The sequence below is a fragment of the Bos mutus genome, chromosome 13 (assembly GCF_027580195.1).
Source record: "Bos mutus isolate GX-2022 chromosome 13, NWIPB_WYAK_1.1, whole genome shotgun sequence".
NCBI classification, from domain to species: domain Eukaryota; kingdom Metazoa; phylum Chordata; class Mammalia; order Artiodactyla; family Bovidae; genus Bos; species Bos mutus.
The window spans coordinates 57,025,260-57,052,733 of record NC_091629.1 but is presented as its reverse complement, the minus strand read 5'-3'; the positions used below and the strand labels follow the sequence as shown (position 1 = coordinate 57,052,733).

General features: G+C 49.1%; 1 protein-coding gene across 1 annotated transcript; it reads right to left on the bottom strand.

Annotated features, from left to right (window-relative positions):
* Positions 1 to 174: 174 nt before the first annotated feature.
* Positions 175 to 24,392, bottom strand: GDAP1L1 (ganglioside induced differentiation associated protein 1 like 1). Its single transcript, XM_005903190.3, has 7 exons — positions 24,170 to 24,392; positions 16,795 to 16,987; positions 15,437 to 15,610; positions 10,584 to 10,681; positions 9,738 to 9,852; positions 911 to 1,588; positions 175 to 814 (listed from the first exon to the last, which is right to left on the bottom strand). The coding sequence occupies exons 1-6, from the start codon at positions 24,347 to 24,349 to the stop codon at positions 1,245 to 1,247; spliced, it is 1,104 nt and encodes a 367-aa protein (XP_005903252.2). The 5' UTR covers positions 24,350 to 24,392; the 3' UTR covers positions 175 to 814; positions 911 to 1,244.
* Between the last annotated feature and the right edge of the window lie 3,082 nt (positions 24,393 to 27,474).

Below are 27,474 nucleotides of genomic sequence, written 5' to 3'. Positions count from 1 at the left end.
GGTCAAAACTGGCGACAGAGTAGGGAGAGTCAGGTTCACAGAGTCTGAACGTTTTATCTTTACCCCTCTAGCCCTGAGGGGTACCCCTCTGACCTCTGGGAATGAGAGCTAGATGGACAGCTCAGGTTTACAAATGAAAAGCGGCGGCTCCTCCTGGATGCTTTATTGGGGGCTTTCGGTGGTTTTCAAGCATGAGCGGCAGTGACACTCAGAACCTTTCCCAACATGCAAAAGGCACAGGGAAGTGAGATGCCCCAGGGGCTGGCAGCGTGGATGCAGAGACACCCCCGCACCCCGACCCTTCGAGACATGGTGGGGCACGGAGGAAGCCCAGAGAGTGATGGGGAAGGCAGGCATTGACAGAGATGGCTTTGGCAGAGGCAGGAGAAGGGACCCCAGGACCATCCATCTCCAAACCCAACACTCTGGCCAGGAGAGATGGTCAACATGGCTTTTACTGAAAGTCCACCTCACATGGCGGGAAAACTCAACTCCAGGTGGGAAGAGGAGGATGGGATGGACGCTGCCTTCAGGAACTTCCGGTAAAGCGCCAGACCCAGCAGCACTCTGCTCAAATCAAGAGGGGAATGGGAGGGTGTGCTTGTGGCATCGGTCCCAGACACAGCCTCTGGTTGGATGTCACTGCCTTGGCTTCAGCCAGTGCTGACTCAGTTCAGGTCCAGGAGAAGAATGAAGCCCCTGAGCCGATCTTCAGGGGTCTCCCATGCGGGTCTCCGGGTCTCCAGCCCCACCCGGAAGTACCGCTTAGAAGAGTCGAGTCTTGATGTTGGCTTTGTCCTGTGGAAGAGTTTCCCTGGGCAAGAGGGAAGGGGAGGCGAGGGTCAGGCCCTCTGAGTCCCCAGCACCTCCCAGAATTTCGGCCCTATGAATGAAATGGCCTGGGACTCACCTCAGATCCCAACTAGTCCCCACAGTTCCATCTTGAGACCTTGAATCAAAACAAACAAAAAAAGGCATTCGTGTTTTTGTTTTTCCTTTCTCTCTCTCTTTCCCACTCATTCTTCTTCTCCTTTAGTAGAGCCGTGGCCTCAACTCACGGCACTGGCAATATCTACTTCTAAACTATGGAATGTTTTCACACTGACTCTAGAATTACTCCGAACAAGGGGTGGGAGGGGGCTCTCCAAGTTTTCGTGAGACCAGACGGTGTGTTACCGAGAGCTCGTGGGGAATCACACAGCACAGAGACACCGACAGTCAGACACCAAGCCCGGAGCCTGGCTTTAGATGTATTTTTTCTTGAGGTACCAGTAGGCAAAGTAGCCCATCCCTCCCAGGGAGCCCATGAGAAAGGACGCCCCAAAGAAAGATGGCGGCTTCCGCTTGACCAGCCGGAACGCGTTGGGGATGACCGCCGACAGCAGAGTGGTGTGGATGTCGCCCAGAACCTTCCGGAAGGCAAAGCGTTTCTGGACCCTCTCGAAGAAGGACTGCAGGTTGGGCCGGCTGCCGTCTTCCCAGTATTTCTTGGACAGTCCCAGGAATTTGAGGCGGTGCAGGGTGGCTCCCAGGAGGACATCCGCAAGGGTGAAGGCACAGCCGCAGAGCCACAGCTCGCATTTCTGCCCTGGAGTGGAAGAAAGACAAGATGGCGGTGGGGTGGGCTCAGCTTCTGTCCTCCCATAACTCCCTTCTCTCTCATCACTTAACGCCTCTGGCTTCTGTCTGCTGGCCACAGTGTTTCCCCAAGGTCACCCACTCCTGTACTTCTTTCATGATCTTGGCCATATGCATATACTTCCTATATTACTCTTTTCTTTTAAATCAGCTGACTTGTTAAATGCAAATATATGTATTTAGGGGCTTTCCAGGTGGCACAGGGGTAAAAGAATCCACCTGCCGATGGAGGAGATGTAAGAGGCCCAGGTGTGATCCCTAGGTCAGGAAGATTATTTAAACTCTGGACTCACATATCACACTGCTTATTTTCCAGCTCTACTTGTCTGTTCACTGGGTGTTTCAAACTGGACAAGTCCAAAACTGAATTCCTGATCATCACCCCAAATCCACCACATCAGTAACAGCACCTCCATCCATTCAGTTATTCAGGCCCAAAGCCTCATGACATATCGAATTCTTTTTGTTTCACACCCACATATACTTTGGCAGCAGTTCCCATCCACTTTACTTTCAAAAAACATCCAACGTTGGATGTTACCTCCACTGTTACCACCCTGGTCCTAACAATCGTTATCTTTTGCCTTTGACTCCCTAGAGTCTATTCTCAGCACAGTCGTCAGAGGAATCCCATTAAACTTAAGTCAGATCATGTCCTTCTCTCTGATCAAAGCCCTGTAATGACTCCCTGTCATGGTCAGAGTAAAAGTTGAGGCTCTGGGCTTCCCTGGTGGCTCAGTGGTAAAGACCTCACCTGACAATGCAGGGGACATGCGTTTGATCCCTAGTCTGGGATGATTCCACATGCCGCGGGCAACTAAGCCTGTGTGCCACAACTACTGAAGCCTGAGCACCCACTTACCTAAGCTTCGCGACGAGAAGCCGCCACGAGAAGCCTGCGCACCAAAATTAGAGAGCAGCTCCTACTTACTGCAGCTAGATAAAGCCTATTCACAGCAATGAAGACCCAGTGCAGTCAAGGATTAATTAATTAATAATTTAAGACATTTAAAATGTGTATCTGGTGGTATGTTCCGTGGGTCACAAAGAGTCAGACACAACTGAGCATGTGTGCTGGTCATGAAGATGTGATAAGACACAATGTCTTCCCTCAAGAGGTTCATGGTTTCATGGGAGGAGGAGCTAAAATGTAATGAAGGTTCTGATCAAAAGTTTGTTCTTGACTATGGAACCTTCCAGATGCTCATGAGACTTCCGAGGAGAGATGATATGTCTGCAGTTAGAGGCACAGGTGCGTGGCATAATCAAGGGCATGAGTGGAGACAGAGCTGAGAACGGGACCAAGGGCGGAGCTTTGGGGGCATCATGATTGAAATCTTGGGCAACAAGAAGCAACCAGAGAAGCAGCATGAAAGGAGCAGCCTATGGGGTGGGAGATGACCCAGGAAAGGGCAGTGCCCTAGAAGCCAAGATAAGAAAGTGTGCCAGGGAGAGAGGGCTCAGCTGAGGTCAGACGCTGCCGGAAGGTCACCGAAGGGGAGGCTGAGACCTGGAGATTGCATTTGGTGGCTGCTGACCTTGACAAGAACAGCTGGAGTAGATGCTGACAATGAAAGATGAAAGCCTGGCTGGAGGGAGTCCAAGAGAGAAAGGGAGGAAGGGAAATGGAGACGTTGAGCAAAAGTCACCCTTCAAAGAGTTCTGCTGTAATGGGAAGGATACACCGATACTATGAGATGGGTCAAGAGTGTTTTCGTAAATTGGAAGAAAAAAAAAAATGCTGATGGGAATGATTGAGCCAAGAGGGGAAGAGACACTACAGGAGAAGTGGAGAGAATTACTGCTGTGGTTGTCCTTGAGTGGATGAGCGTGGGTGGCATCAGTACACAGGGAAGGGACTGGGCTTAGCTGGTTCAAGAACAGTTCATCCTTGGTAACAAGAGGGAGTACAGCACTGTCTTTCAAGACATCTAAGCTTCTAATTCTAAGTTTCAAATGTAAGACATCCACCTGAGAGAGAACAAATGATGCCAATTAAACTACTGAGAACCTTCCAATTTCAGGGATGTTGACATGTAATTTAACAAAGATGCATCTTAGAATCGATAAAATACAGTGTATATACAGGCACTGGGACTGGTGGGAGGGTAGCTATGGGGGTGAGTTGAGAGTGAGGATGTGGGAGAAGCAGCTGGAGGGTTCAGGAGAAAGGAGAGGTAGTAAATCGCCATCTGAAGAGGAGGCAGTGGGAGGCCTGGGGCAGCAGGAAGGCCATCGAAGGTTAGTGGTCATGAGTTCAAAATGAGACCTGCCAGGGACTTCCCTGGTGGTCCAGTGGCTAAGACTCTGCATTCCCAAAGCAGGGGGCCCAGGTTGAATTCCTGATCAAGGAAGTAGATCCCACATGCTGCAACTAAGAGTTCGAATGCTGCAAATGAAGATACCACATGTGGCACCAAAGATTACATGTGCTGTAACCAAGACTTGGCACAGCCAAATAAATAATCATAAAAAAGAAAGAAATAAAGATCAGCCACCATCCTTGTACATTCCTCCAGCCATGTTTAGGCTCCTGGGTATAGGCTGAATAGGTGGAGAGTGGTCTGAGGTTTTGAAAGCAGTTCGATTCCTGGGTTGGGAAGGTCTGCTGGAGAAGGGAAAAAGCTACTCACTCCAGTATTCTGGCCTGGAGAATTCCATGGACTGTATAGTCCATGGGGTCAACCTAGACATCACATTAAAAAGCAGAGACATTACTTGACCAACAAAAGTCCGTCTAGTCAAAGTTATGGTTTTCCCAGTAGTCATGTATGGATGTGAGAGTTGGACTATAATATAGAAACCTGAGTGCCAAAGAATTGATGCTTTTGAACTGCGGTGTTGGAGAATACTCTTGAGAGTCCCTTGGACTGCAAGGAGATCCAACCAGTCCATCCTAAAGGAAATAAGTCCTGAATATTCATTGGAAGGACTGATACTGAAGCTGAACTCCAATACTTTGGCCACCTGATGCGAAGAACTGACTCTTTAGAAAAGACCCTGATGCTGAGAAAGATTAAAGGCAGGAGGAGAAGGGGCGAGAGAGGATGAGATGTTTGGATGGCATCACTGGCTTGATGGACGTGAGTTTGAGCAAGCTCCGTGAGTTGGTGATGGACAGGGAGGCCTAGTGAGCTGCAGTCCATGGGGTCGCAAAGAATCGGACACAACTGAGTGATTGAACTGAAATGAACTGAACTGAGGTTTTGCAAAGTGTGATGAAGTAGGAGAGGGATAAGGGAGCTGAAGGTGCAGACAAGGGGCTGTTAATAATGATGGATCAGGGAGTTACTGCTGTGTAAGAAGACGGGTAAGATCATGATCAGGGTGACAGACAGTGAGAGGAGGCAGGACCAGGGGATGGAAGTGCCGGAGTACGCACTGGATAAGTGTAGATAGATTTGAGAACAGGACCAGGGACTAAGCCGTGGGACACGCCAAGGTTTAGATATTGGGCAACGAGAGGAACTAGTGATGGCGCACAAGAAGGCATGATCTGTGAGGCACGAGACGAACCAGGAGAGTGTGGTTTCATTTCCTTAATCCACACATCAATCCAATCAAATAGGTGCCATTATTATCCCTGTTTCACAGGTGAGGGAATTTGAGGCCCAGAGAGGTTAAGTAACTTAGTAGAAGCCACACAGCTAGTAAGTGGCAGAGTGTGGATTTGAACCCAGGCCTTCTGGTTCCAGAGCCTGTGCTTATAACCACTACATTAAGCTGCTTCTTTCTATGTGCAAATACACACATCTGTATGTATTTCTACAGACACACAATCCCCTTTCAATGGGTGCATTTTGATTTGGGTCTGTGTGTGGACCTATGTGTCTGCAACCTGCATGGTGTGTATGTTTAGCCATGTGAATGTCTGCTCAGATCCGTGCAGCTGATTGTGTATAGGCATGTAGACAGCTGCACACGTGGGTGCCTGTGTCCATGAAGTGGGCTGGATTACCACATGCAGGAGTGAAGTGTACACTCACGTACATCTGGTGTTTGCCTGCAGACAGATGTTTGCAAACATGTACATGTGCGTCACTATTTAAGAATGCCCATTCCTGGGACTTCCCTGGTGTTCCAGTGGCTAAGTCTCTGCACTCCCAATGCAGAGGGTCCCGGGTTCGATCCTTGGTCAGGGAACTAGATCTTGGGTGCCACAGCTAAATGGTCACATGCAGCAACTAAAGATCTCGCATGTGGTAATGAAGATCGGAGATCCCACATGGTGCAACTAAGACCCCGTGCAGCCAAATAAGTAATAAAATAGAATGTCTTTCCATAAAGAAGAGAGAAAATAAACTAGTGGTTGGACTTTCCTGGTCGTCCAGTGGTTAAGAATCTGCTTGCCAGTGCAGGGGACATGGGTTGAATCCCTAGTCCTGGAATATCCCACATGCTGTGGAGCAATTAAGCCCATGTACCACAACTACTGAACTCACAGGCCCTGGAGCCCTCGAGCTGCAGCGAGAAGCCACCGCAGTGAGCAGCCTGTGCACAGCAACTAGTGAAAGCCCACTTGCAGCAGTGAAGACCCAGAGCAGCCAAAAACAGCTAATGAATTAATTGAAAAAAACCCTAGTGGTTACCAAAGGGGAGAAGGAAGCGGGAGGGGCAAATTAGGGGTATGGGATTAAGAGATGCAAATTACTATGTATCGCATAGATAAGCAAAAAAGATACACTGTATAGCACAGGCAATTATGGCCATTACCCTGTAAAGACTTTTGATGGAGTATAATCTGTAAAAATACTGAGTTACTATGCTGTATACCTGAAACTGACTTCCCTGGTGGCTCAGAAGGTAAATTGCCTGAAACTAATATAACGTTGCCTGAAACTAATATAACGTTGCCTGCAACTAATATAATGTTGCGGATCAACTATACTTCAATTTAAAAAGAAAAAGAAAAAATATGTCCAAGATTACTTGATACTTACCTCTTTTGTGGAGCCCACTTTTCTTCCCCTTGAATATGGGCTGTATTTAATGACTGGCTTTGAATGAACAGAATGTGGTAGAAGTGACAGAATGACTTTCAAGGGTAGATCATAAAAGATAATGTGGCTTCTGCTGCTTCTATCTCTCTGGGGTTACTCACTCAGGGGAAAACCAGCTGCCATGTTGTGAAGAAACTCAAGTAGCCCTAATAAGATGCCCACGTAGGAACTGAGGTCTCCTGCCATCAGCCACTGAGGAACTGAGACCTCTAGTCAAGACCCACGTGAATGAGCAATCTCCAATCCTTCAGCTCAAAGTGCTGCAGCCCCAGCCAACAGCTGGACTGCAGCCTGCATCATGCAACCCCAAATTAGAACCACTCAGCCAAGCTGCTCCAAAATTCCTGATCCACAGAAAAATGTGTGCTATGACAAAAGCTTTTTGTTTAAGCTGCTGAGTTTGGGAACAGTTTGGTATAAGCAATAAATAACTTATGAGCAGGTCTTGATGCGTCTTTCTCTCTCCACTATCCTCTACATGACATTATCCAATTCTATAACTTGAATCACAACATATATGGGAATTCCCTAATGGTTTAGTGGTTAGAACTCCATGCTTTCGCTGCCAAGGGCATGGGTTCAATCACTGGTCAGGGAACTAAGATCCTACAAGCCACATGGCCAAAATAAGTAGATAAATAACAAAACCAAAAAACCCACAGATATGCTGAAGACTCGAAAATTTCCATCCCCAAATTCTGGCCTCTCCTTTGAAAGTCAGACTGGAATATCTGATAGCTTACGTGACATGCCCTCTTGGGTGCTGCAAAAGCATCTCAAACTCACTGTGTCCCAAACTGGACTCTTGAGTCCCCCTTGCCCATATCAGGAAACGGTATCATCAGTAACTCAGACCAAGACCTCAGAAGTCCTCTTAGATTCCTTTCTCCCCTCTTACTCCCCACCCTTCCCCTGACATCCTCAACCTTTCAGCAAGTTCCTGCCCATTTTAATCTCCAAAATACCTCTGGAGTCTTTCATGCCTTCTATCTCCACGGCCACCACCTCAGTCCTAGCCACCACCATCTCATCTGCGCTTCTGTCTCCCGTGAAACCCACTGAAAGTGAAATCAGAACACTTCATCCCAAGGAGACTGCAGAAACAGCCACAAATTCCTCCTATTCTTGCAGGCATGCCCCTACACAAAGGCTTTACTGATCCTGCCACCAAGAGGAAGAATCCAACCCTCCACCCGTTAAATCCTAGCTCTGCTGTGTCACTTGCTTTAGCCAACGGGGCTTTAGTCAATGTGATACAAGAAGATGCTTAACATGTATTTGCACACTCTTGCTGCTCTCAAAATCCCTGTGACCATCATTTGACTTAGTCTTGCTTAGCCTTCCAGATGATGGGCAACCTGTAGTCCAGCTAAGTCCACTGGCCCCTGAACACTCTTCCGTAATAGCCCTTCTTCAGCACCCTCTGAGATAGAAATGAGGAAATTCCTTCTTGAGGTATCAGGTTGGTCAAAAAAGTTCATTCAGGTTTTTCCATAATATCATGTGGACAAACCCGAATGAACTTTTTGGCCAACTCCACATATATTCTTTTTAATCATTTAGCCATACAGCACTTTTTTTGTAGAAAGGATTTATGACAGTTGGTTTCAGCACACATGACCTTGTCCCTGTTTAGGACCTTAGGTACTTGTGTGTGCCTTGCACTTGGAGCCTCAGCTGTGAAGTGCTGGATGAACACTGGACCCAACAAAAGGGAAGCTGTTCTTGTCCTAACTATGCCATTTAAGAGCTGTGTGACCTTGAGCAAGTCACTTTACCTCTCTGAGCCTCAGTTTTCTCATCTGAAGAATGCACATGTCTTTAGCTGTCACATGCAATAAACTAGTTTGTTCTAAACACTGTGCTGAGTGCTTTTCACTTTTTAAAGAGTTCAACAGGATGGAGTTAAGGTTTTAAATTGTACTATTACCATCCTACTTCGGGCTTCCCTGGTGGCTCAGAGGTAAAGAATCCACCTGCAGTGCAGGAGCCACAGAGGATGTGGTTTGATCCCTGGGAAGATTGCCTGGAGGAGGACATGGCAACCTGCTCCAGTATTCTTGCCCGGAGAATCCCATGGACAGAGGAGCCTGGCAGGCCACAGTCCATGGGGCTGCAAAGAGTCAGATAAGACTGAAGTGACTGTGCACGTTCACACACATCCTGTTTCACAGATGAGGAAACTGAAGCTCCAACAGGGAAAGAAACTTGTCCAAGTCACACAGTATAGGCAGCAAAGCTGGAACCCTAATTTGAATCTGTCTGACTCTACACCTATCTTTTAGAATACTGTGCTCCACAACCTCTCCAAATACACAGACATCTATGTGTGTGTGTGTGAAGCTGTAAGTGTAGCAATGCAAGTTGCATGGCTTCCACAAATTTGCATTGTTGAGGAGACCAGACTAACAGGCCACCTAAAATAGAGCAAAATGGGAAAGTCCAGAATGAAATTTGAAGAAGGTGATGGCAAAGATGGTGGATAAATGAAGACAAGGAGCAGAGTGGTATGGAGAGGGTACTCCAGCCTGGAAGAGTGGCAGGTGCAAAGATTTGGAGGTGGAAATGAGGCTGGCATACTTAGAGTCCCAAGAAGAGACGCACTTGAGAATAGAAAGAGTCAAGATCAGAGAGTCAAGGTGAGCCTAGATGTATGGCTACAGCATGAAGGAGCCATAACACATAATACATCCTTCAGTGGGGGAAAGGTGAGGTGGTATAAGGGATAATGGTCACCACCATCACTACCATCATCATCATCATTAACCTTTATTAAATACCTACTGTGTGCGAAACGCTGATCTAAGCATTCTACATGTATAATTTCATGCAGTGTCTCAGCATCTCTCTGAAGTAGGTCTTATTATTATCCCCACTTTATAGACAGGGAACTGAGGTTCAGGGAGGTGAAATACCTGGCCCAGGGCCATTCAACTAGCAAGTGGCCAACCTAGGACTTAAACCTAGGTTTTCTGACTCCATGGCCCATGATCCTAACCACCTGGACAGTCCTCTGAGATCTTTGGGGAAAAGATGCTGAGACAGACAGGGTGGGCTGGATGTGCTCCAGCACTCACGTACCCCAGAACTGGCACCCACCCTCGTTCTCAAGCTTCCTCTTCTCCAGCTCAGCCTCGATCTGGTCCAGAACCATGGCCAGCTCCCCCAGGATCTTCTTCAGGTAGCTCACGTCATCGTGTTCCAAGATCTTGGCCTGTGGGCAGGACAGGCAAGAGCTAGAGGAGCTGAATTGGCTTCAATAGGGCAAAGATGAGCAGGGATGGAAGAATCTTGGTCCAAACCCCCTTCTGCCAAACCCAGTCTCCAAATAATCCCTCAAGGGTATTGGATACCCCAACATTACAAAGCATCCTCATCTGCTGCTCACAGCAGTCTAGTGAGCTTAGCTGTCCTGACCAGATCCCTTTCATGGGTGTAAAAGCTGGTTGATAGTGGCTCAAAGCTGCCCCTTCTCCAGAGAACTGCTTTTGGCCAAAAAGGAGTTTCCTGGAAATATTTGAGAAATACTTGGGCCAATGGCTAATACAAGGGTATAAAAGTTTTTCCCTTTGTTCAAGGTGACTTTGTGGTACCCTTTAAGGTCCAGAGCAGGTGAACTTGGATCCTTCTTCATTCCTACCCCATCCTTACCGGGTTCTCCTTAAAGCACTCCCTCAATACTACATTTACCCAAGAACCTCAATACAAAGCTCTGCTCTTATAGACACAACTGAAGACACGAGGAAAGGGAGGCTGCAGGGGCACAGTGACTTGCTCAAGGTCAAAGAGCCAGTAAGTGACAGAGGAGACAGGATTGGAAAAGCAAGCCAGTGGTTTTCCTATTTCAGGTCATCAAATGATTTCTACTTAGAACCAGCTTCTCCCAGTTCTCTTCCATGGAAAAGACGGTGGGAGAGGGGAATGAGCAGACCTAGGGGCACTCACCATGAGCTTCTTCTGTTTAGAAAGGTAGGGTTCAGAGAGCTGGGGCTCCTCTTCATGGTCCAATTTCATGAGGTCTGTGGTGGCGTTGGCTAAATGTCCTGGGGAAAAAATAGGAAAGGTCCCATTCATCTGATACCTGGTGCTTTTCCTTTCCCTTCCCCCACACCTTGGACTAGGTCCCACTCAAACACTAGTCTGGAAAGTAACAATATCAACAGGCATAACCAGCAGACACTATGTCACTTCAGGCCAGGACATAGGGATGGATGAGATGCCATCCTGCCTTAGGCTTAGGCTAGTGGGAGAGACAGACCCTTAACAGATATCTATGACATAGCATGGCCAACCTCTAATGAAGAAGGAATGGATACTGTGGGACCCAGAGGGCACAAGGTATCAAGAAAGCTCAAGGAGGAGGAGACTCTGGGGGATGAGTAGGAGTCTGGCCGGAAATGAATATCACCCTAAATCTGGACAAGCTCCTATTTCAGTTTACATTTCCCCCACCCCTTTCTGTAGTGAAGAAACAAGTTCAGAGAGGCTAAATAATGTAACACAACTAGTAAACAACAAGCAGAGATTTTGAAGCTGGATCTGTCTGATTCTCAGTCTGGTGCTCACTCACTGTAACCCACAAGGAAAAACTTGTTCAGTTAAAAAAACGAAAAATCATGAGAGCTGGGTGTCCACTTTTGGTGAGGGAAATTCCCTGAAGATATAGGGACATACTGACATGTTTTCTGGGAAAACTGGCTTTTTAAAGATGCCAAAAAGGCCAGTGATGGAACATGGGGAAGTGATGGAACTCAAGGCAGCACCGTGAGAATTATTCTTAATGAGAAAGAGGAACTGTCCTGTAATCTACCTTAAAAAGTCTAACTGTGAGCCATGGGTTTTACAAGAGGAGGTGGAAAGATTAAGTGGGATAAGATCCTGTGGAACAGATTCCATGTGTGAGGTAGAATTTCTCCAGAATTCTTAGCCAGTAAGTCTGGGACACACAGTGGGTCAGGTGTGCGTAAACCTGACCTCCCTTCTCCCCTGAGCCCCAACTCCATTTGGATATCTCTTGGGCCCCTCAAACTCACCCTCACCCAACCAACCCCATCATTTTCTCTGCTTCACCTGCTGCTTGTTTGCATACTCCCCAAACTGCAGCATGCTTGCCCCACACTAAGCCAAGCCAGATGCCTGGGTGTGCGTGTGTGCTAAGTCACTTCCTTGCAACCCAATGGACCGGAGCCTGCCGGGCTCCTCATGGGGTTCTCAGGCAAGAATACTGGAGAGGGTGGCCATGCCCTTCTCCAGTGGATCTTCCTGACCCAGGGATCGAACCCATGTCTCTTGGTACTCGCTGAATGTCCAGATCATTCCAAACCTCTAGGCCTTTGCTCTGACTGCTTCTTCTTCCTGGAAGGGCCTTCTCCTGTATTCCTGAAACTCCCCTTCCAGATCCAGCTCAAGATCACCTCTTCTATGAAGCCCTTCCTGATCCTCTAGGTCTCTTTGTCCTCCAGCATATGCTGTACAGATTTCCAGAGAATGCAAACACATTAGTCAGCTGCCATTACACAAATCTATTCACACTGTGGTCTATGTGAAAAGTGCCCCCCTGACTTGTGCAGTGCACAACATGTACTGCTGCACATGGACATTTTGATGCCAGTGTACTTATCTCTGGATGTGCATGTCCCCCATCAGAACCCAAGTATCTGGAGAACAGTGAATATATCTGATTCATCTCTGTTCCCTCAAAAACCAGTACAGGCGTGGCACAGAACAGGAGTTTATGAATGAATGAATGGAATAGAATGAGAAAATAAATGAGTGACTGCAATTGTTCAGCTTCTGCTTCTGAGGTTTCACTGTCCACCATCCCATCTCCTGGCCTGATATCAGCAAGCACACTTCCCAGATCTTTCAGCTATGGGGCTATATTAAGTCTCATTGATGTTTTATGAGTTTGAAGTTCAAGGACAGTATCTTCTCCTCTTGCCAGTCACCCAGGGCTCCCCATGTGGCTTTCTTTAGACCCCACGAGGGCAGACCAGGCCAAGGAAAGACATTTGACTAATTGGGATGGGGGAGGGGTCACTGCAGGATGACTTCTGCATCCTGTGAGGTCCTTCCTCTCTCCCTCAGCTGGGCTGGAGTCTTGAGATCCTCTCTGCACCCCAGTGCCTTCTGTTGCTGTTGCTGTTAAGTCGCTTCAGTTGTGGCCGACTCTGTGCGACCCCACAGACGGCAGCCCACCAGGCTCCCCCGTCCCCAGGATTCTCCAGGCAAGAACACTGGAGTGGGTTGCCATTTCCTTCTCCAATGTATGAAAGTGAAAAGTGAAAGTGAAGCCGCTCAGTTGTGTCCGACTCCTAGCGACCCCATGGACTGCAGCCCACCAGGCTCTGCCGTCCCTGGGATCCTCCAGGCAAGAGTACTGGAGTGGGGTGCCATTGCCTTCCCCACCAGTGCCTTCTAGGTACCTTCAAATAACTCAGGACAAGATGGGGGAGCACCTCTATCTTTCAGAAGCACTTAGGACCTCCTTCCACCTAGTCCAGACCAGCATCACTGCTCACCTAGATGACAGCCAGGACCCTTTAACTGTCCCACCCACTCTTCTTCCTGTTGAATGATTTTTATAAAATGCAAATCTGATCCTGTCATTTTCCACCACTGTTTCTCTGCTGCTCATCAGATAAAATTCCAATTCTGCCAGCCCTACTCCCTAGATTCACACCAGGACCACACCTACCCCCACTGGGCTACACACATCAACCCCATTAAGTGTCCTTCGGTTTCACACCACTCCCTCTCCTATCCGTGAACCTAAAAGGATTCTCTCTTTTATTTCCCTTTCTAGTTCCTGGTCATCCTTGAATATTGCTGCCTTCCAGAAGCCCTCCATGACCCCAGAGGCTGGGATGGGCATCTTCTTTAGCCCCAGCCTCTGTGTTCCCCTTATCATAACACTGATTGGTACTAGATTAGAAAAATTTAAATCAATGAGTCCTGAACAGACTATATATGCATACTTGCTTGAGAATTCAAACAATATTAAAGAATGTACAGAGAAAAGTAAATCTCTCTTCTCTCAACCTGCAGTCCCTTAGTCCTGCTCCCTTAATCTTCTCATGCATCCTTCCAGAAATACGCTTTGTGTTTGCAAGCGCTCGTGTATCCATTGGACCCCCTTTGACATATATAAATGATAACACATTAGATGCTTCACTTTCTTCTTCTTTATTAATACGTCTTAAAGAGCATTCCATAAGCCTATTATTTTTTTTAACAGCTGCGCGATGGTCCATTGTTTGTAAGAAATAGAATTTATCTACCTATTCCCCAAATCATGGACAACAAGGTTATTTCCCCGATGACTCAGCAGGTAAATAATCTGCCTGCCAATGCAGGAGACACAGGAGACTCCGGTTCGATCCCTGGGTTGGGAAGATCCCCTGGAGAAGGAAATGGCAACCTAGTCCAGTATTCTTGCCTGGAAAACCCCATGAAAAGAGGAGCTGGGGGGGCTACAGTCCATAGGGTCACAAAGAGTCAGACATGACTCAGCACGCATACACATTCATGCATTCATTTCCCCAGCTCATGGACAACTAGGTTATCTCCAGCTTCTCGCTATTAGCTCCTATGCTGCAATGCGTATCTTTGTACATACTTCTTTGGCTCACACATCCAATTGTCATCGCAGGACAATCTCCAAAGGTGTGGGCCTTTTAATATTCGATACAGAGTGCCACACTGCTCTCCTGAGACGCTGTTCAAATTTACTTAGTCCTGCATTGTGATTACCTGGTCATTTGTCTTTCTGCTTCCAGGAAACCATGACCCTGGGAGGGTAGATGCTGTAACAGTCCCCTTCTGTCCCCAGCTCCCTATCCAAGGCCTGGGTCATAGAAGACCTCAAAAATGTTGTTGATTCACTGGGGACAGGGCAATATAGACAAATCTTGAGTCTTGTTTAGGGGCACTCTAAAAGGATGAAATCAAGTTCCACAATCTGCCTCACCTTCAGACATGAGCCTCATTCCCTTGAGAGAGAGGAAGTGACCATTTACCAAGCATCTATTATCTACTTAGACTCGTCACGCTTCCTCTGTGTATAGGACTCCATGGTGTCTGCATAGAGCCTGGACCAAAGTCTGTAAACAGTTGTTGATGGATGATCTGATTTCATCCAACCCTTATATACTGAGTACTGGGGGAAAAAAAAATGAAAGGATAACATAGGCTGTGGGCACATTCAAGCTGGCAGTTATGACAGTACACGTGTGATGGACTAATCAGAAATCAGAGACTCCACTGGGGGCCTCACAACGTCTGGGCAGTCATCCTTGGTGATGCCAGCCCGAATGTCACTCAGTGCCCTGGGCTGCCAACCCCAGGTGTCTGGGGCTGGGATGCCTTTGGAGAAGTGTCCAAGCTCCCATGGACAGACACGCCTCTGGGGCGACAGATAGCCCGATAGCCTCTATATGGGATAGCAGGACAAGAGGAGGGGGGCAGGAGATGGGGACAAGAAAGCGGAACTGTCAGAGATGGAGAGAGACATTCAGTTCAAAACAGTGAGTGAGATGGAAAGCCAGAGAGACAGACACAGACAGACCCAGAGTGAGAGATAGAGAAATGAACAAATAGACACAGGAATGGAGAGAGATATCCACGGGGAAGAGGAGAGAAGGAGTAAAAAGAGGAGAAAGGAAAGGAAGAAAGTGAGTAAGAGACACAGAAATAGGAGGAAGAGGAGGAGGAGTGAGGATTGGGTTTAGAGGGAGGAGGGGGGCTAAGCCAAGGTTACAGGAGGGTCCTGCGGCCCCACCCCCGCGCCTGGCACTCACTGCGGATCTCGGCCGTGGCGTACTTGGGGATCATGGAGTCAGTGGTGAGTTCGGGGTGCAGAATGCAGCCGTGCGTGTAGGCGTCCATGGGCAGCGCGTCCAGCAGCTCGCGGTACTGCAGCACCCGTGCGTGCTGGGGGCTGCCCGCCTCCGGCATCAGCGCCACCACATGCTCTGCGGGACACAGCGCGGGGCTGGGGAGGGGATGGAGGGCCCAGTCTTGGGCCTCCCGCCCCCCTGATTCAGAGAGGCCAGCCTCTGGCACCACACCCCCCAACCTCAGCATCCTGGAACCACAAATTATCCAGCGGTCTGGGACCCACTCCCTTTCCTTGACTTCCCAGGTGATGCCAGTGGTGAAGAACTTGCCTGAGAATGCAGGAGATATGAGAGATGCTGGTTCAATCCCTGGGTCGGGAAGATTCTCCTGGAGGAGGGCATGGCAACCTACCCCAGTATTCTTGCCTGGAGAATCCCACGGACAGAGGAGTCTGGCGGGCTACAGTCCATGGGGTCACACAGAGTCGGACACGACTGAGCGACTAACACTTTCCTGGGCCCACCCCCTTTCCTTGACTCTTGGGATAAGGTCCTTACCAGGCTAACAGGGGACGCCAGTGGTCCTGCCCGCCTACCTCTCCTCCAGGGAGCCCTGCCAGACTGTCCTTCAAGGGGCAGCTTCTCACCTGCCAAGGCCTGTTTTCAGGTGGGAGTCTAGGCCTAGTGTTGCCAGACTTGGCGAGAAGTTGGAATCCTGGATGTTTGAAACTGAAACATCCTTGGTTTTTAAATGTTGGCAACTAATTCTTTTTTTTTTTTTTTTAACACTGCGCATCTGGGCCCGTCTCCGCCATGGGGACTGAACTACTGAACTTGAGCAGGGCCAGAGGGAAGGAAGGAACAGGGAGGGGTGGAGAAGAACTTGGGGGCTCTGAGGAGCTGGGCCCTGCTCACCTCTGGAAAGTTCTCGGGTATCCGAGCTGGTCTCCGGCTTCCCGGAGAGTCTGCTGCTTCTGACTGTGCTTATAGGGTTTCAGGGTCCCGACCGAACCCTGGCCTCTCTGGGTGATCGGGGTCCTGTCTGTGGGGACTTAGAAGGGGCTCTGGGCCCCGCTCGGGCCTGGGGGGCTCGGGAGGGTCTGTGGCCCAGTCTGTGACTCCTGAGTTCCTGGGAGGAGGCTACAGCCCCAGAGCTCCAAGTGGGGGTCCTCGGGGATCTGAGGATCTTGGAGGGGGTATCTGAGCCCAGCCTGTAGCCCATGGTTCCTTGTTGGGGAGACCAGGCCTGGGGGTTGGGGCGTGGGTTCCCAGGTTTGCCAAGCTTCCGGGCGCTGTCTGGGCCTGCGCGGCCACCGTACCTCCAGTGAACGTGCGCTCCACGTAGTCGATGATCTGGTCGTAGTCGCTGATGATGTTGTCGCGGTGGATGATGACGGGCACCTCCTCGCCCAGGTTGAGCCGCATGAACCAGGGCTCCTTGTGCTCGCTCTGTGGCAGGCTCACGTCCCGCTCCTCACACGCCAGGCCCTTCTCGGCGATCACCAGCCGCACCTGCAGGCGCCAGGGTCAGAGCGGGGAAGGCGGGAAGACACACGGGGACCCTCTGCCCGGTGGGGGGCGGGGCGTGGAGGAAGAGGGGTCAGAGGTCACACACCAGAGGGGACATGTTGCTGGAACCCATTCCTGGGCCCCTGGGGTGCTGGACGGGGTGGCGTACCTCGTGGGGGCCTGGTGCTTGGTGCCTGCTGCCTGGTGGAGGGAGGAAGACAGCTCTGCCCTGGGGACCAGGGGCAGTGCTGACTGGTGGTTAGGGAGCTGGGAGTCACAGTTGGACATAGTTGGGATAGGATTTCTGGCTCTGCTGTGTGAATTTGGGCAGATTCCTTACACTTTCTAGGCTTCAGATTTTTTTGTTGTTGCGGAATTGAAGTATTAATAATAGCACCGACACAGTGTCTGGTACATAGAAAGCACTTAATTCATGATTATCATTATCAGGATTGGACTCAGCCTGGCTTCCAAACGTGAATCTGACCAGGAAATTTGCAGAATTTCTTATCATCATCATAATCAACAGCAAAATTTCTCAAATGATTTGAGAAATCTAAAGTGAGGTGAAAAGAATTTGCTGACATCAGCCTAGCCCTTTATTGTCCCCAAACACCTTCCTATCTGGTCGTTGGATGCTCACAACAGCCTTTCATAGGGTGGCAGAGCAGGGACCATCTCCCTGTTTATCTTGATGAGAAAATGAAAGCCCAGAGAGGGCAACTAACTTACTCAAAGCCACACAGCCACTTTGGCAGTTGACCTAAAACTAGAAGGTTCCTGACTCCCAGACTAGTGTTCTCTGCCCCGGGGGCTCCTTCCAGGGAGTCTTGGACCTGCCCTCTCCAGAGTCTTTCCCTAAGGTCCAGAGGGTCCCTGACAAACACTGGAGCTGGTAGATTCTAATGGAGAGTTTTGAGGCTAGCTTGCTCCTGATCCAGCCCAACAGTTCTTAGCTGGGAGATGGTTAATGACCACCTAGTCCAACTGTCCTCTCTCTGTGGACTGAGACTCAGAGAGAAAGCTGGGCTTGTCCAAGGTCTCCCAGCAAAAGGATGGCAAGTTCCATGCCTACAAGCTCTCCCTATTTCTGTCTCCAGCCCAGGAGAAAGAGAAGGCATCCCAAGAGAAGCACAGGTCTCTTCTGGTAAAGCATCGATGACCCCCCTCCATACCTAGGTGGTAACTCCTGAGCCTGGGTGTCCCCAGTCTTCCTCCCAGATACCAAGAGGTAAGCTCCAGAAGAGGCAACATGGTGTTATAGTCAAAATGTTAAGCTGCGTGCCAGACTGTGCCAGTTCAAGTCCCAGCTCTAGCACTTAATTGCTGGAGAAGGAAATGGCAACCCACTCCAGTGTTCTTGCCTGGAAAGTTCCATGGACGGAGGAGCCTGGTAGGCTAGAGCCCATGGGGTCACAAAGAGTCAGACATGACTGACTGACTTCACTTTCTTTCTTTCTTTCTTGGCTTTACAAGTAGCTCTCCATTTGTGTGCCTCAGTTTCCTCATCTGTTCAATGGAAGTCTCACGAGTAAATTCCTCAGAGGGTTGTTGTGAGGATTAGATAGATTAGTCCCTGTGGAACAGTGCCTGGCATACTGTAGGGGTAATGTGTGTCTTGGCTTCTTGAATTAGACTAGGTTTTGGAGGCAGACAGACCTGAACTTGAAGGCTGACTCTGCTGCTTATTTGCTATGTGACTTTGGGCAAGTCACGTGACCTCTCTGATCCCTAGCTTCTGTGAAATGAGGAATGTATTTTACTCCTTCAAGGCTGGCAAAAGGTTGAGGTGGAATGACATGGATAAAGTCCCAGTGTGAGAGGTTAATTCATGGGTTCCAACATCACTGTTATCACACACACACACACACACACACACACACACACACTGCCCTACCCTGCATTCCTGGTTGATGTCTTAGAGTACTTGATGCCCCACCCTCACAGCTAACATGAACAACCCCGTCTGTGTGCTGGACTGTGGGGAAGAAGGGGTAATCAGCCCTTGAAGCCCCCAGCCCTCACCCAGATTCATTTGCTGCAGGAGCCAAAAGCAGGCCCCGTGGGCAGGATGGGGAGGCAGGGACTCAGGTCCTCAGCCTGGCTCTGCCGCGGGGCAATGCTGTGTGACCTCGGAACTACTGCTGCCCCTTTCTGAACCTCCTTTTAATTGTTAGTAAAATGAAAGGCTGAACTCCGTGTTCTCAGAGTGTCCCGTGGCCCTGCTTTGAGCTGATGCTACATTCAGATCCTGCGGGAGACAGGGCTGGCTCTGCCCTCCTCGGCAGAGGGTGGGAACTGCTGGTTCTAAGATGGGGGGAACTGTGGCAGAGGGAGTGCCAGGGTGGCATTTGTTAGGTCTAGTTGTGTGAGTGTGTGTGCATGTGTCTGAGTGGCAGCTGTGTAAGTGAGCAAATGTCTGCGCATGTGTGTGCACGAGTGTGGGTGGGTATGGATACAAATCAGTGTGAGCATCCAGTCTTGTGTGAGCATTTGTACATGAGTGTGAATATGAGTGTGTGTGCCTGTGTGTGTATAAGTGTGAGTGGGCATGACGGAAAGCATTTATATGTGTATCTTTGAGCTCATGGGTGGTGCCTGTGCCCTGTAGGAGCTGCAGGGCAGTCAAGGCTGGAGTTCTGCTGGAACCCAACCAACCATTCCCCTCTAGCCCATCCCGGCGAGCTCCGCTGGGCCATCCAGCCTCTGGGTCAGGCTGGGATCTCTGGATGTATGGAAACAGAAACTAAATCAGGCCTTTGCCCTTGGCAGGTCCAGACATTTGACGGTGCATCCTGGCAGGGCGTCTACTCCCAGGGCCCTGGCCTTGAACTTCAGTAAGGATGCCTGGTGGTGGGACTCCTGCCTGGGTAGGGGACTATCTTTAGAGGAACAACAGTCCTGCTTGGAGCTGCTTCGGGGTCACACTGGCAAGCAGCCAAGGAGACTTTCTCCTTTAGCTGTGCTGCAGGCCACAGCCATGTGCCATTCTGCGGGGGAGGAGAGTGTGGGAGGAAGCCAGGCCCGGGGGAAGGGCATGCAGCCATCAAGGCCATCTGCCATCTCTACCTCTTGGAGGCTGGGTCAGACTCAGGTGGTCACCACTCAGTGTGACCAGGCATCAGCCATCTCTGGGCAAACTGTCTCCCCTGTGGGTGCCTGGAATTCACCCACTGGTGCTTCACTGTCGTGGTTAGGCACTGTCCCCCCTTACCCAGGCCCTGAACAAATGGTGATGGGCTGGGTTGGTGTCTCTGTCCAGCCACTTAGTTGCTGTGTGACTTTGTAAAAGATACTTGGAGTCTCTGAATCTTAGTTTATTTGTCTCAAATACTTTTTTGAAAAAAATTAATAAGCTTTATTTCTTAGAGCAGTTTTAGGCTTACAGAATCAAATGCCTTTTAATATAACATTTTGAAGCTTACAAATGAGCCCTTTTTCAGCACTTATTTACTGAATGCTTACTCTGCGCCAGGTCTCATTCTAAGTGCTTGAAACTCAGAAGTGAACAAAACAAAGGTAACTGCCCACAGGGAGCTGACACTCTAATGGGTGCAGACAGAAGACAAGCAGTTAAAATGAGATAGTGTGTCAAAAGAGTGAGTTCATTGGGAAAAAAAGAAAAAAAGCAGAGCAAAGTAAGGGAAATTGGGGGTCCAGGGCATTTTAAATAGGGTGATCCAGGGACTTCCCTGGTGGTCCAGTGGTTAACAATCCGCCTACCAGTGCAGGGGATGCAGGTTCGATCCCTGGATGGGGAACTGAGATCCCACATGCCGTGGGGCAACTAAGCCCACACGCCACAACTGGAGTGTCTGTGTTGAAGCTGCTGCGCCTGCCTGCAGTAGAGTCAGTGCTCCGCAACTAGAGAGGCCCATGCGCTGTAACGAAGACCCAGGGCGGCCAAAAAAAAAAAAAAAACAGAGTGATCCATCAGGGCAGGCCTCTCTGAGAAGGTGACATTTGAGCAAAGGACAAAGTGACGGGGTAGTTCAAACAGTGATCTGAGGAAGCGAGTTCCAGGCAGAGGGGACAGCCCGTGCAAAGGCCCTCAGGTGGAGATGTCTGAAATTTTTGAGAAATGGTGAGATGGCCAGAGTGACTGCAGCAGGATGTATGGGAGACAGAGGAGAGGGGATCAGGAAGAGTTGTGCACAGGGATTTTTAATAGAGGTTCCTAGACCCCGGGGTCTATGAATAAAATCAGGGAGTCCTTGAACTAGGATGGGAAAATTACAGGTTTATTTTCAGTCATCTCAGGCTGACACTTAGCATTCTCTTCAATTATGAGTGTAGGCGACAAGGCATGGTAGTGTTAGCAGTGCCTGCAATATTGTCACCACTAGGAATCAGATACTGTCATCACTTCACAGCTGCTGCAGTTATAACTGTCACGACTTCAACATTACAGTAGTCATCAGTCCTGGCACTCGATCACGTGATACGATGGGTTAATACATATTATTATGTAATTCATTTGTTTTGGAAAATATGTCAATAGCTGTACTTCGGTAGGACTGGTTTTCCTTCTAATCCAATGCTCCTATGTATTGATGTTACTCAGTTAAAAACACTATTCTGAGAAAAGTTCATAGGCTTCCCCCTATTGATGAGGATTCCACAACCAGGCAAGGTTAGATCCTGCAGGAGGGCCTGAGGCCATTATGACAACTCTGGATTTTTCCCAGAGGGACTTGGGAGCCACTGCAGACTTCTGAGTGGAGGAGAGGTGGGCTGTGCAGTCCTCGCCTGTGGCACTCCTGGGAGTGGGGGTGGAGCTGGAACATGGCCAAGGGCAACATGGACAGGACTGGGGTGCCAGTGCCCAGGAGCTTGACAAGCAAGGCCAGAGTGGCAGGTCGAGGCCATTTACTTGCCTTCTGCCATGTGTGGGAGGGCCCTCTGGGAACTGCTGTGCATACAGGCAGGGCCCTTTAGGACTGATGGAAAAGAAGGCAACGCTAAGCTCCTGCTGTGTGCCTGACACTTAACATGTGTCCATGTCCTCTGAATCCCCCAGAAATCCTGCAGAGCCAGATGCAAATGTCCCCCTTTCCAGAGGAGGATATAGAGGCACTGAGAGGTGAAGTGACTTGTCCAAGGTCACACAGCCAGTGAGCACTCAAGATGAAACCAGAAGCCAGGACCATCTGACTGCACAGCCCAAGAGCTTTCTGCCAGGCTGCACTGCCTCTAGAACCCACCATGGGCACCTGGGCAAGGAGAAGGCCCTGGCAGGAGAGGCAGGAGAATGCCTTTGTCAGAGGCTTGGTCACAAATGGGATTGCATTGGGTGGTCCCATCCTTGACTTAGGGGGCAACTTAGCCCTGAGCTGAGCTCATCCTGAATAAGAAATATTCAAGAGGCTTCCTCGGGAAATGGTGATGGGAGGTGCCAGCCCCAAACCCCTGTCCAGTCCTGGACATTGGGGCTTGTCTCCTGAGGTTCTGGGGGAGGAGGAGATCCTGGCATCTGGAAGTGGGTCTGACTCATTCCCAAATCCCCAGCAACTTTGTTGAGCCTGGCGTGCAGTAGGTGTTCAGCACGCATGTATAGAATTTATGGACGAGTCCCCGCGTGACCTTGGTTAACTCCATCTCCTCCTTTACCTCACACTTTAGTGATATCATTATCAACAGAGCCCTGATCTTGTGCCAGGCACTGCTATCAGCACTTTTGTGTATCATCTCATTTTACTATCACAAATAGCCCTCTGTAGAAGGTACTGCCATTAGCTCCATTTTACAGATTATAAAACTGAGGCTTTGGGGGAGGCAAAATGACCTGCCAAAAACTCCATGGTGAATTATTGGGGAAGATGGCTCTCCTGCTGGGGACTGTCTGGCCTCAGAGTTTGTACTTTAAACTGGGAACTACTCAAAGGAGAGTCGGTGGACCAGCTTCATCAGCATCACCTGGTCGTCTGTTAGAATGCAGCATCTTTGGCCCCACTCCAGATCTACTGAATCAAAATCTTTGAGGTGGGACCCAGTGTTCTGTGTTTGAAACAGTAATGTATGCTCACGTGCGACTAGTGCCAGTGTAGAACACGACTTAGCGACTGAACAAGTGTAAAACTATGAGCTATAACACCTTTTCAACAACTCTCTCAGCAACCCTAAGAAGGGGTTGCAATTAGAGGAAATAGCTATAATTGTTACTATTATCCCATTTTCCAGATGATGAAAACTGAGCCCGAACCCCAAAATCAAATCAAAGACTGGTTCCAAGGCCATTTCTCTTTAAGGCATCTATTTCTCCATCTGGAAAATACGTGACTGGAACAGAAGGATCTTCAGGGAGAAGCGGAAGGGTCAGGCAATGGGTGACCCGTAGGCTGCACCAGGACCCAGCGGCTGGGACCTGGCCATGGTGCTGAATTTGTGCCTCATAGATAGGACAGCCCAGGGTTGGAGATTGCGCCCCTAGAGGTGCCCTGGTCTTACAGGTGCGGGGTTCGGACCTCACCCCTAGAAAGCGGGAACCCCGATAACTTAACAACGGGCTGGATTCCCAACCACCTTCCAGCTCCCCTGAGTCTGAGAAAGGGCTGTGGGGTTGTCTGTGCCTTTAAGAGCAGAAAACACACATCTTATGGGCCGAGCTGAGGTTTGGGGAGACGGGTTAACTCGTTGCATCTCAGCTCAAAATTAGGGGGTATAAGGGGAGGGCTAGGGTCAGACCCTTCAAACCCCAGTTAGAAGAAGTCCCCCAGCCGGACAGAGAGGCAGGGGAGCTTTGACCCGAAGGCCTGTGGTATCGGGATAGAAGCGCAGAGGGCAGGCCTGCGATGGGACTGGGGCTGGAGGCTGGACCCCAGGAAGCGCTCCTCCCCCTCCCCGCAGCAGCCGCCCCCTCCAACAGGCCGCCTTCCCAGCAGTGCCCATTCCCTTCCCCTTGCCTTTGTCTCTCTTCTCAGCCCTCCAACAGATCAGGTCTTTCTGGGAGGGAAAGAGGCAGAATGGCTGTGCCTAGGATGAGGGACGGTGCTCCTGGGGCCCAAGACAGGGCCAGTCACCTCCCCGGAGAGCAGCCCAGCGTCCCCCGTCCTCCGGGCCCCCCAACCCCAGATTCTACCCTCCAGTCTCTGAGCAGATCTTCGGATCCTTAAACCCTCCCGGGTCCCCTCCCCCAAGTCTCCTAGCCGCGAGGCGCATCGGGTTCCCCGGCTCCCTCCAGGCTACCTTCTGCGAGCTGAAGGACTGAGTCCAGTGGTACAGAACCAGGCTCTCCTTGGGCCAATGGGCGTGGCTGGCCGCTTCGGGTGCGTCGGGGGCCTCCGCCGGCTTCGCCGCATCGCTCTCCAGCGCCGAGATGGGCCACCAGCTGCAGTTGGTGGGGGTCAGGTTGTTGGGGGTCGCCATGACAGCCCGAAATCCGAGGGAGGAAAGCAGAAGGCTTCGGCGGCGGCGGCTCTCTCTCCCAGCATCACATGGCCTCGCCGAGCCTGCCACTCTCCTTCGCTCGCTCGCTCCCTCCCTTCCCCGTGAATGTCATTACTCACTGGGCGCGAGGGGAGGGGCGAGGGGGATCCCGGGAGCTCACTCCCTCCTCCTCCCCTTGGCCCGCCCCTGGCCCGTGTCGGAAAAGCCGTCAGTCCTCGGTCAAGCTCGGTGGAAGGGCGCGAGGCGCCGTAGGAAAGTGGACCATGTCCCCAAGTACTCCAGTCTGGCCAGTTACCTGCCGAAGATTCCACCATTGCAAACACATTCTGCCTCTCAATCTTCGAAAAGGCAAATGGGACCGCTGGGATTATAGGAATCCATTCCTTTTATCAATTAGAGTCTGGAAATAGCTGGTTTCTTTTTGAAGCTGTTATTTTCTAACTTTTCTCCAGAAGGACCTTTAGGGGTTAAAGGGAACACATTATGATCTATTGAACAAACACTTACATAGCACTTCCTGTGTTTCCAGACTTGTCCTAAAGGCTTTTCAACCATCCGTTCATTTAACCATCACAATAATCCTATTAGCTTCATTTTATAAACAGAGGAGGAAACTGAGGCACAGAGGGTCTAGGTGACCTTAGGCAAGGTCACCTAGCTAGTAAGTGGTGAAGCTGAGATCCAAACCCAGGCTTAGTAGCTCCAGAGTCTTTGATTTTAGCCATAAGGTCATTATGTGACATTAATATAAAGGACAGCAGAGCAAGCATTTATCAACCCAAGTAATCTACATGCATCATCTCATTTCATCTGCACAGTAGTAATTTTTCACCTTACCTCACAGGTAAGGGAGGTGAGGCTCAGAGGCACTGAGTCATTGGTCCAAGGTCACATCTTCACCCCGGAAGACTGAAGCAAACTAGAGGAGCCCTGTATTGGCTTTGTTGTCACATGATTTACCCTAAACATTCATGGGTGTGTGCATACTAAGTCGCTTCAGTCGTGTCCAACTGTGTGACCCCATGGATGGTAGCCCCTGGCTCTTCTGTCCATGGAATTCTCCAGGCAAGAATACTGGAGTGGGTTACCATGCCCTCCTCCAGGGGATCTTCCTGACCCTGGCCTTGAACCCAAATCTCTTACATCTCCAGCATTGGCAGGCGGGTTCTTTACCACTAGTACCACCTGAGAGGCCCCCGATTCATGGAACTTTACATAAATTCCCTAATATATTCTTGCTTGCCTTGCTGTATTTTATTTATCATTGAGCAAATAGATTCAAATAGAAACGTTAGCTTCTCAGTTTGCCCTCTACTGCCCACCCCAGGTCATGCTACCATGGGCCCTTGAGCCCATCACCCCAGATCAATTAGCATATCTCTGGTGGAACCAGTGTCCTTTCTTCTACCAGATAACAGCAGTTCTGTGGTCCAAGAGTTTCCTTTTTGTGTTGGTTGCCAGAACCTTGAAACCATGTTCTAGTTGCCACATCAACCTCCCTGGTTCAGCAAAATCTCTCTCTTTTTAAAAAATGTAATCAATTAATTTATTTTTGGCTGTGTGAAGTCTTTGTTTCTGCTCTTGGGATTTCTCTAGTTGTGGCAAGTGGGGCTACCCTCTAGTGTGATGCTAGGACTTTTCATTGTGGTGGCTTCTCTTGTTGCAGAAGGTGGACTCTAGAGCGTACAGGCTTCAGTCATTGTAGCACGCCGGCTTAGTTGCCCCAAGTAGGCATGTGAAATCTTCCCGGACCAGGGATCAAACACATGTCCTCTTCTTTGGCAGGTGGATCCTTAACCACTGGCTAACCAGAGACGTTTAGCAAATTCTCTTTTTATGAAAGTTTTATTTCTTCCTCAAAATGTCTTGTTCACAGTTTAATTTTGCAAAGGACATGATATGTCTTGGAAAATTCAAAAATCTATGAATACAGGAGAGTAAGACCTTAGAAATTTGATCAGTGTGGGAAATCTCGGCCCCTATCTGTATCTTTGACCTGAATGCATACAGAGAGCCTGACTCAGAGCAGCCGCATTGAAATATGTATTATTTATCTCAACAAACATTAATATTAATCGTGTACTCACTATGTGCAAAACACTTTTTGAGGCAAAGTAGTAAGACAGACACTGGTTTGTTGTTTGCATTTTTCACTTAGCAGCACATCTTAGAAAGAGTTTCCTACCAGCATAGGTATAACCCAGTACTTTATAACAGTTCATGCTGTGTGGATGCAACATAAATTGATGAATATATGTGCTGTCTCCAGTCTTTTGTTATAAAACAATGCCGCAGTAAATATCCTTATTCATATAAACTTATGCACATGTTTGAAGATAATTTATATGATAAATTTAAAATTGGAATTGCTGGATCAAAAGTATGTCTTTGCCAAAGTTCCCTCTGAAGAGGCTGTACCAGTTTATGCATGCGTGTCCGCTTCAGTCTCTTTGCAACCTCATGAACTGTAGCCCACCAGGCTCCTCTGTCCATGGGATTCTCCAGGCAAGAATACTGGAGTGGGCTGCCATTCCCCTCTCCAGGGGATCTTCCCAACCCAGGAATGGAACCCTTGTCTACTGCATTGCAGGCAGATTCTTTATTGTTTGAGCCACTAGGGAAGCCTATGCCAATTTACACTCCCCTACTAATGATCTATGAAACTGCCCATTTCTCTACACCCTTGACAACAAAGCATACTTTTAAACTTTTTTTTCATTTTCTATGGGTGAAAATGATATCTTGTAGTTTTTATTTGCTTTTCTTTTTTGACTTTTATTATAAAAAATTCCAACATATGAAACGACAAAGAGAATAGCTCAATGAACACCCATGAATCAATCACCAAGACAGAATCATTGTTAAAATTTTACATTTGTTTAATTGGGGGGGGGTGCAGTGAGGACTTGAAGTATTTTGAAATAAATTATATGATATTTTGAAATAAATTGTATAATATTTCATTCATTAAATATTTCAGCATTACTTTGTATCTAACCTAGGTCATTTTTAAACATCATTTTCACATTTAAAAAGTTAAAAATAACATCCTAATATCTAGCTTAGACAGTAAGTCCCTTACATATGAATGAGTTCCGTTCCAA

Excerpts from the sequence above, each read along its gene's own strand:
- GDAP1L1 (XM_005903190.3), bottom strand. The coding sequence starts at position 24,349 with ATGGCGACCCCCAACAACCTGACCCCCACCAACTGCAGCTGGTGGCCC. Across the intron at positions 16,988-24,169 it reads AGTCCTTCAGCTCGCAGAAG|GTGCGGCTGGTGATCGCCGA; the intron begins GTAGCCTGGAGG and ends TGGCGCCTGCAG. Across the intron at positions 1,589-9,737 it reads GAGGAAGCTTGAGAACGAGG|GGCAGAAATGCGAGCTGTGG; the intron begins GTGGGTGCCAGT and ends CTTCCACTCCAG.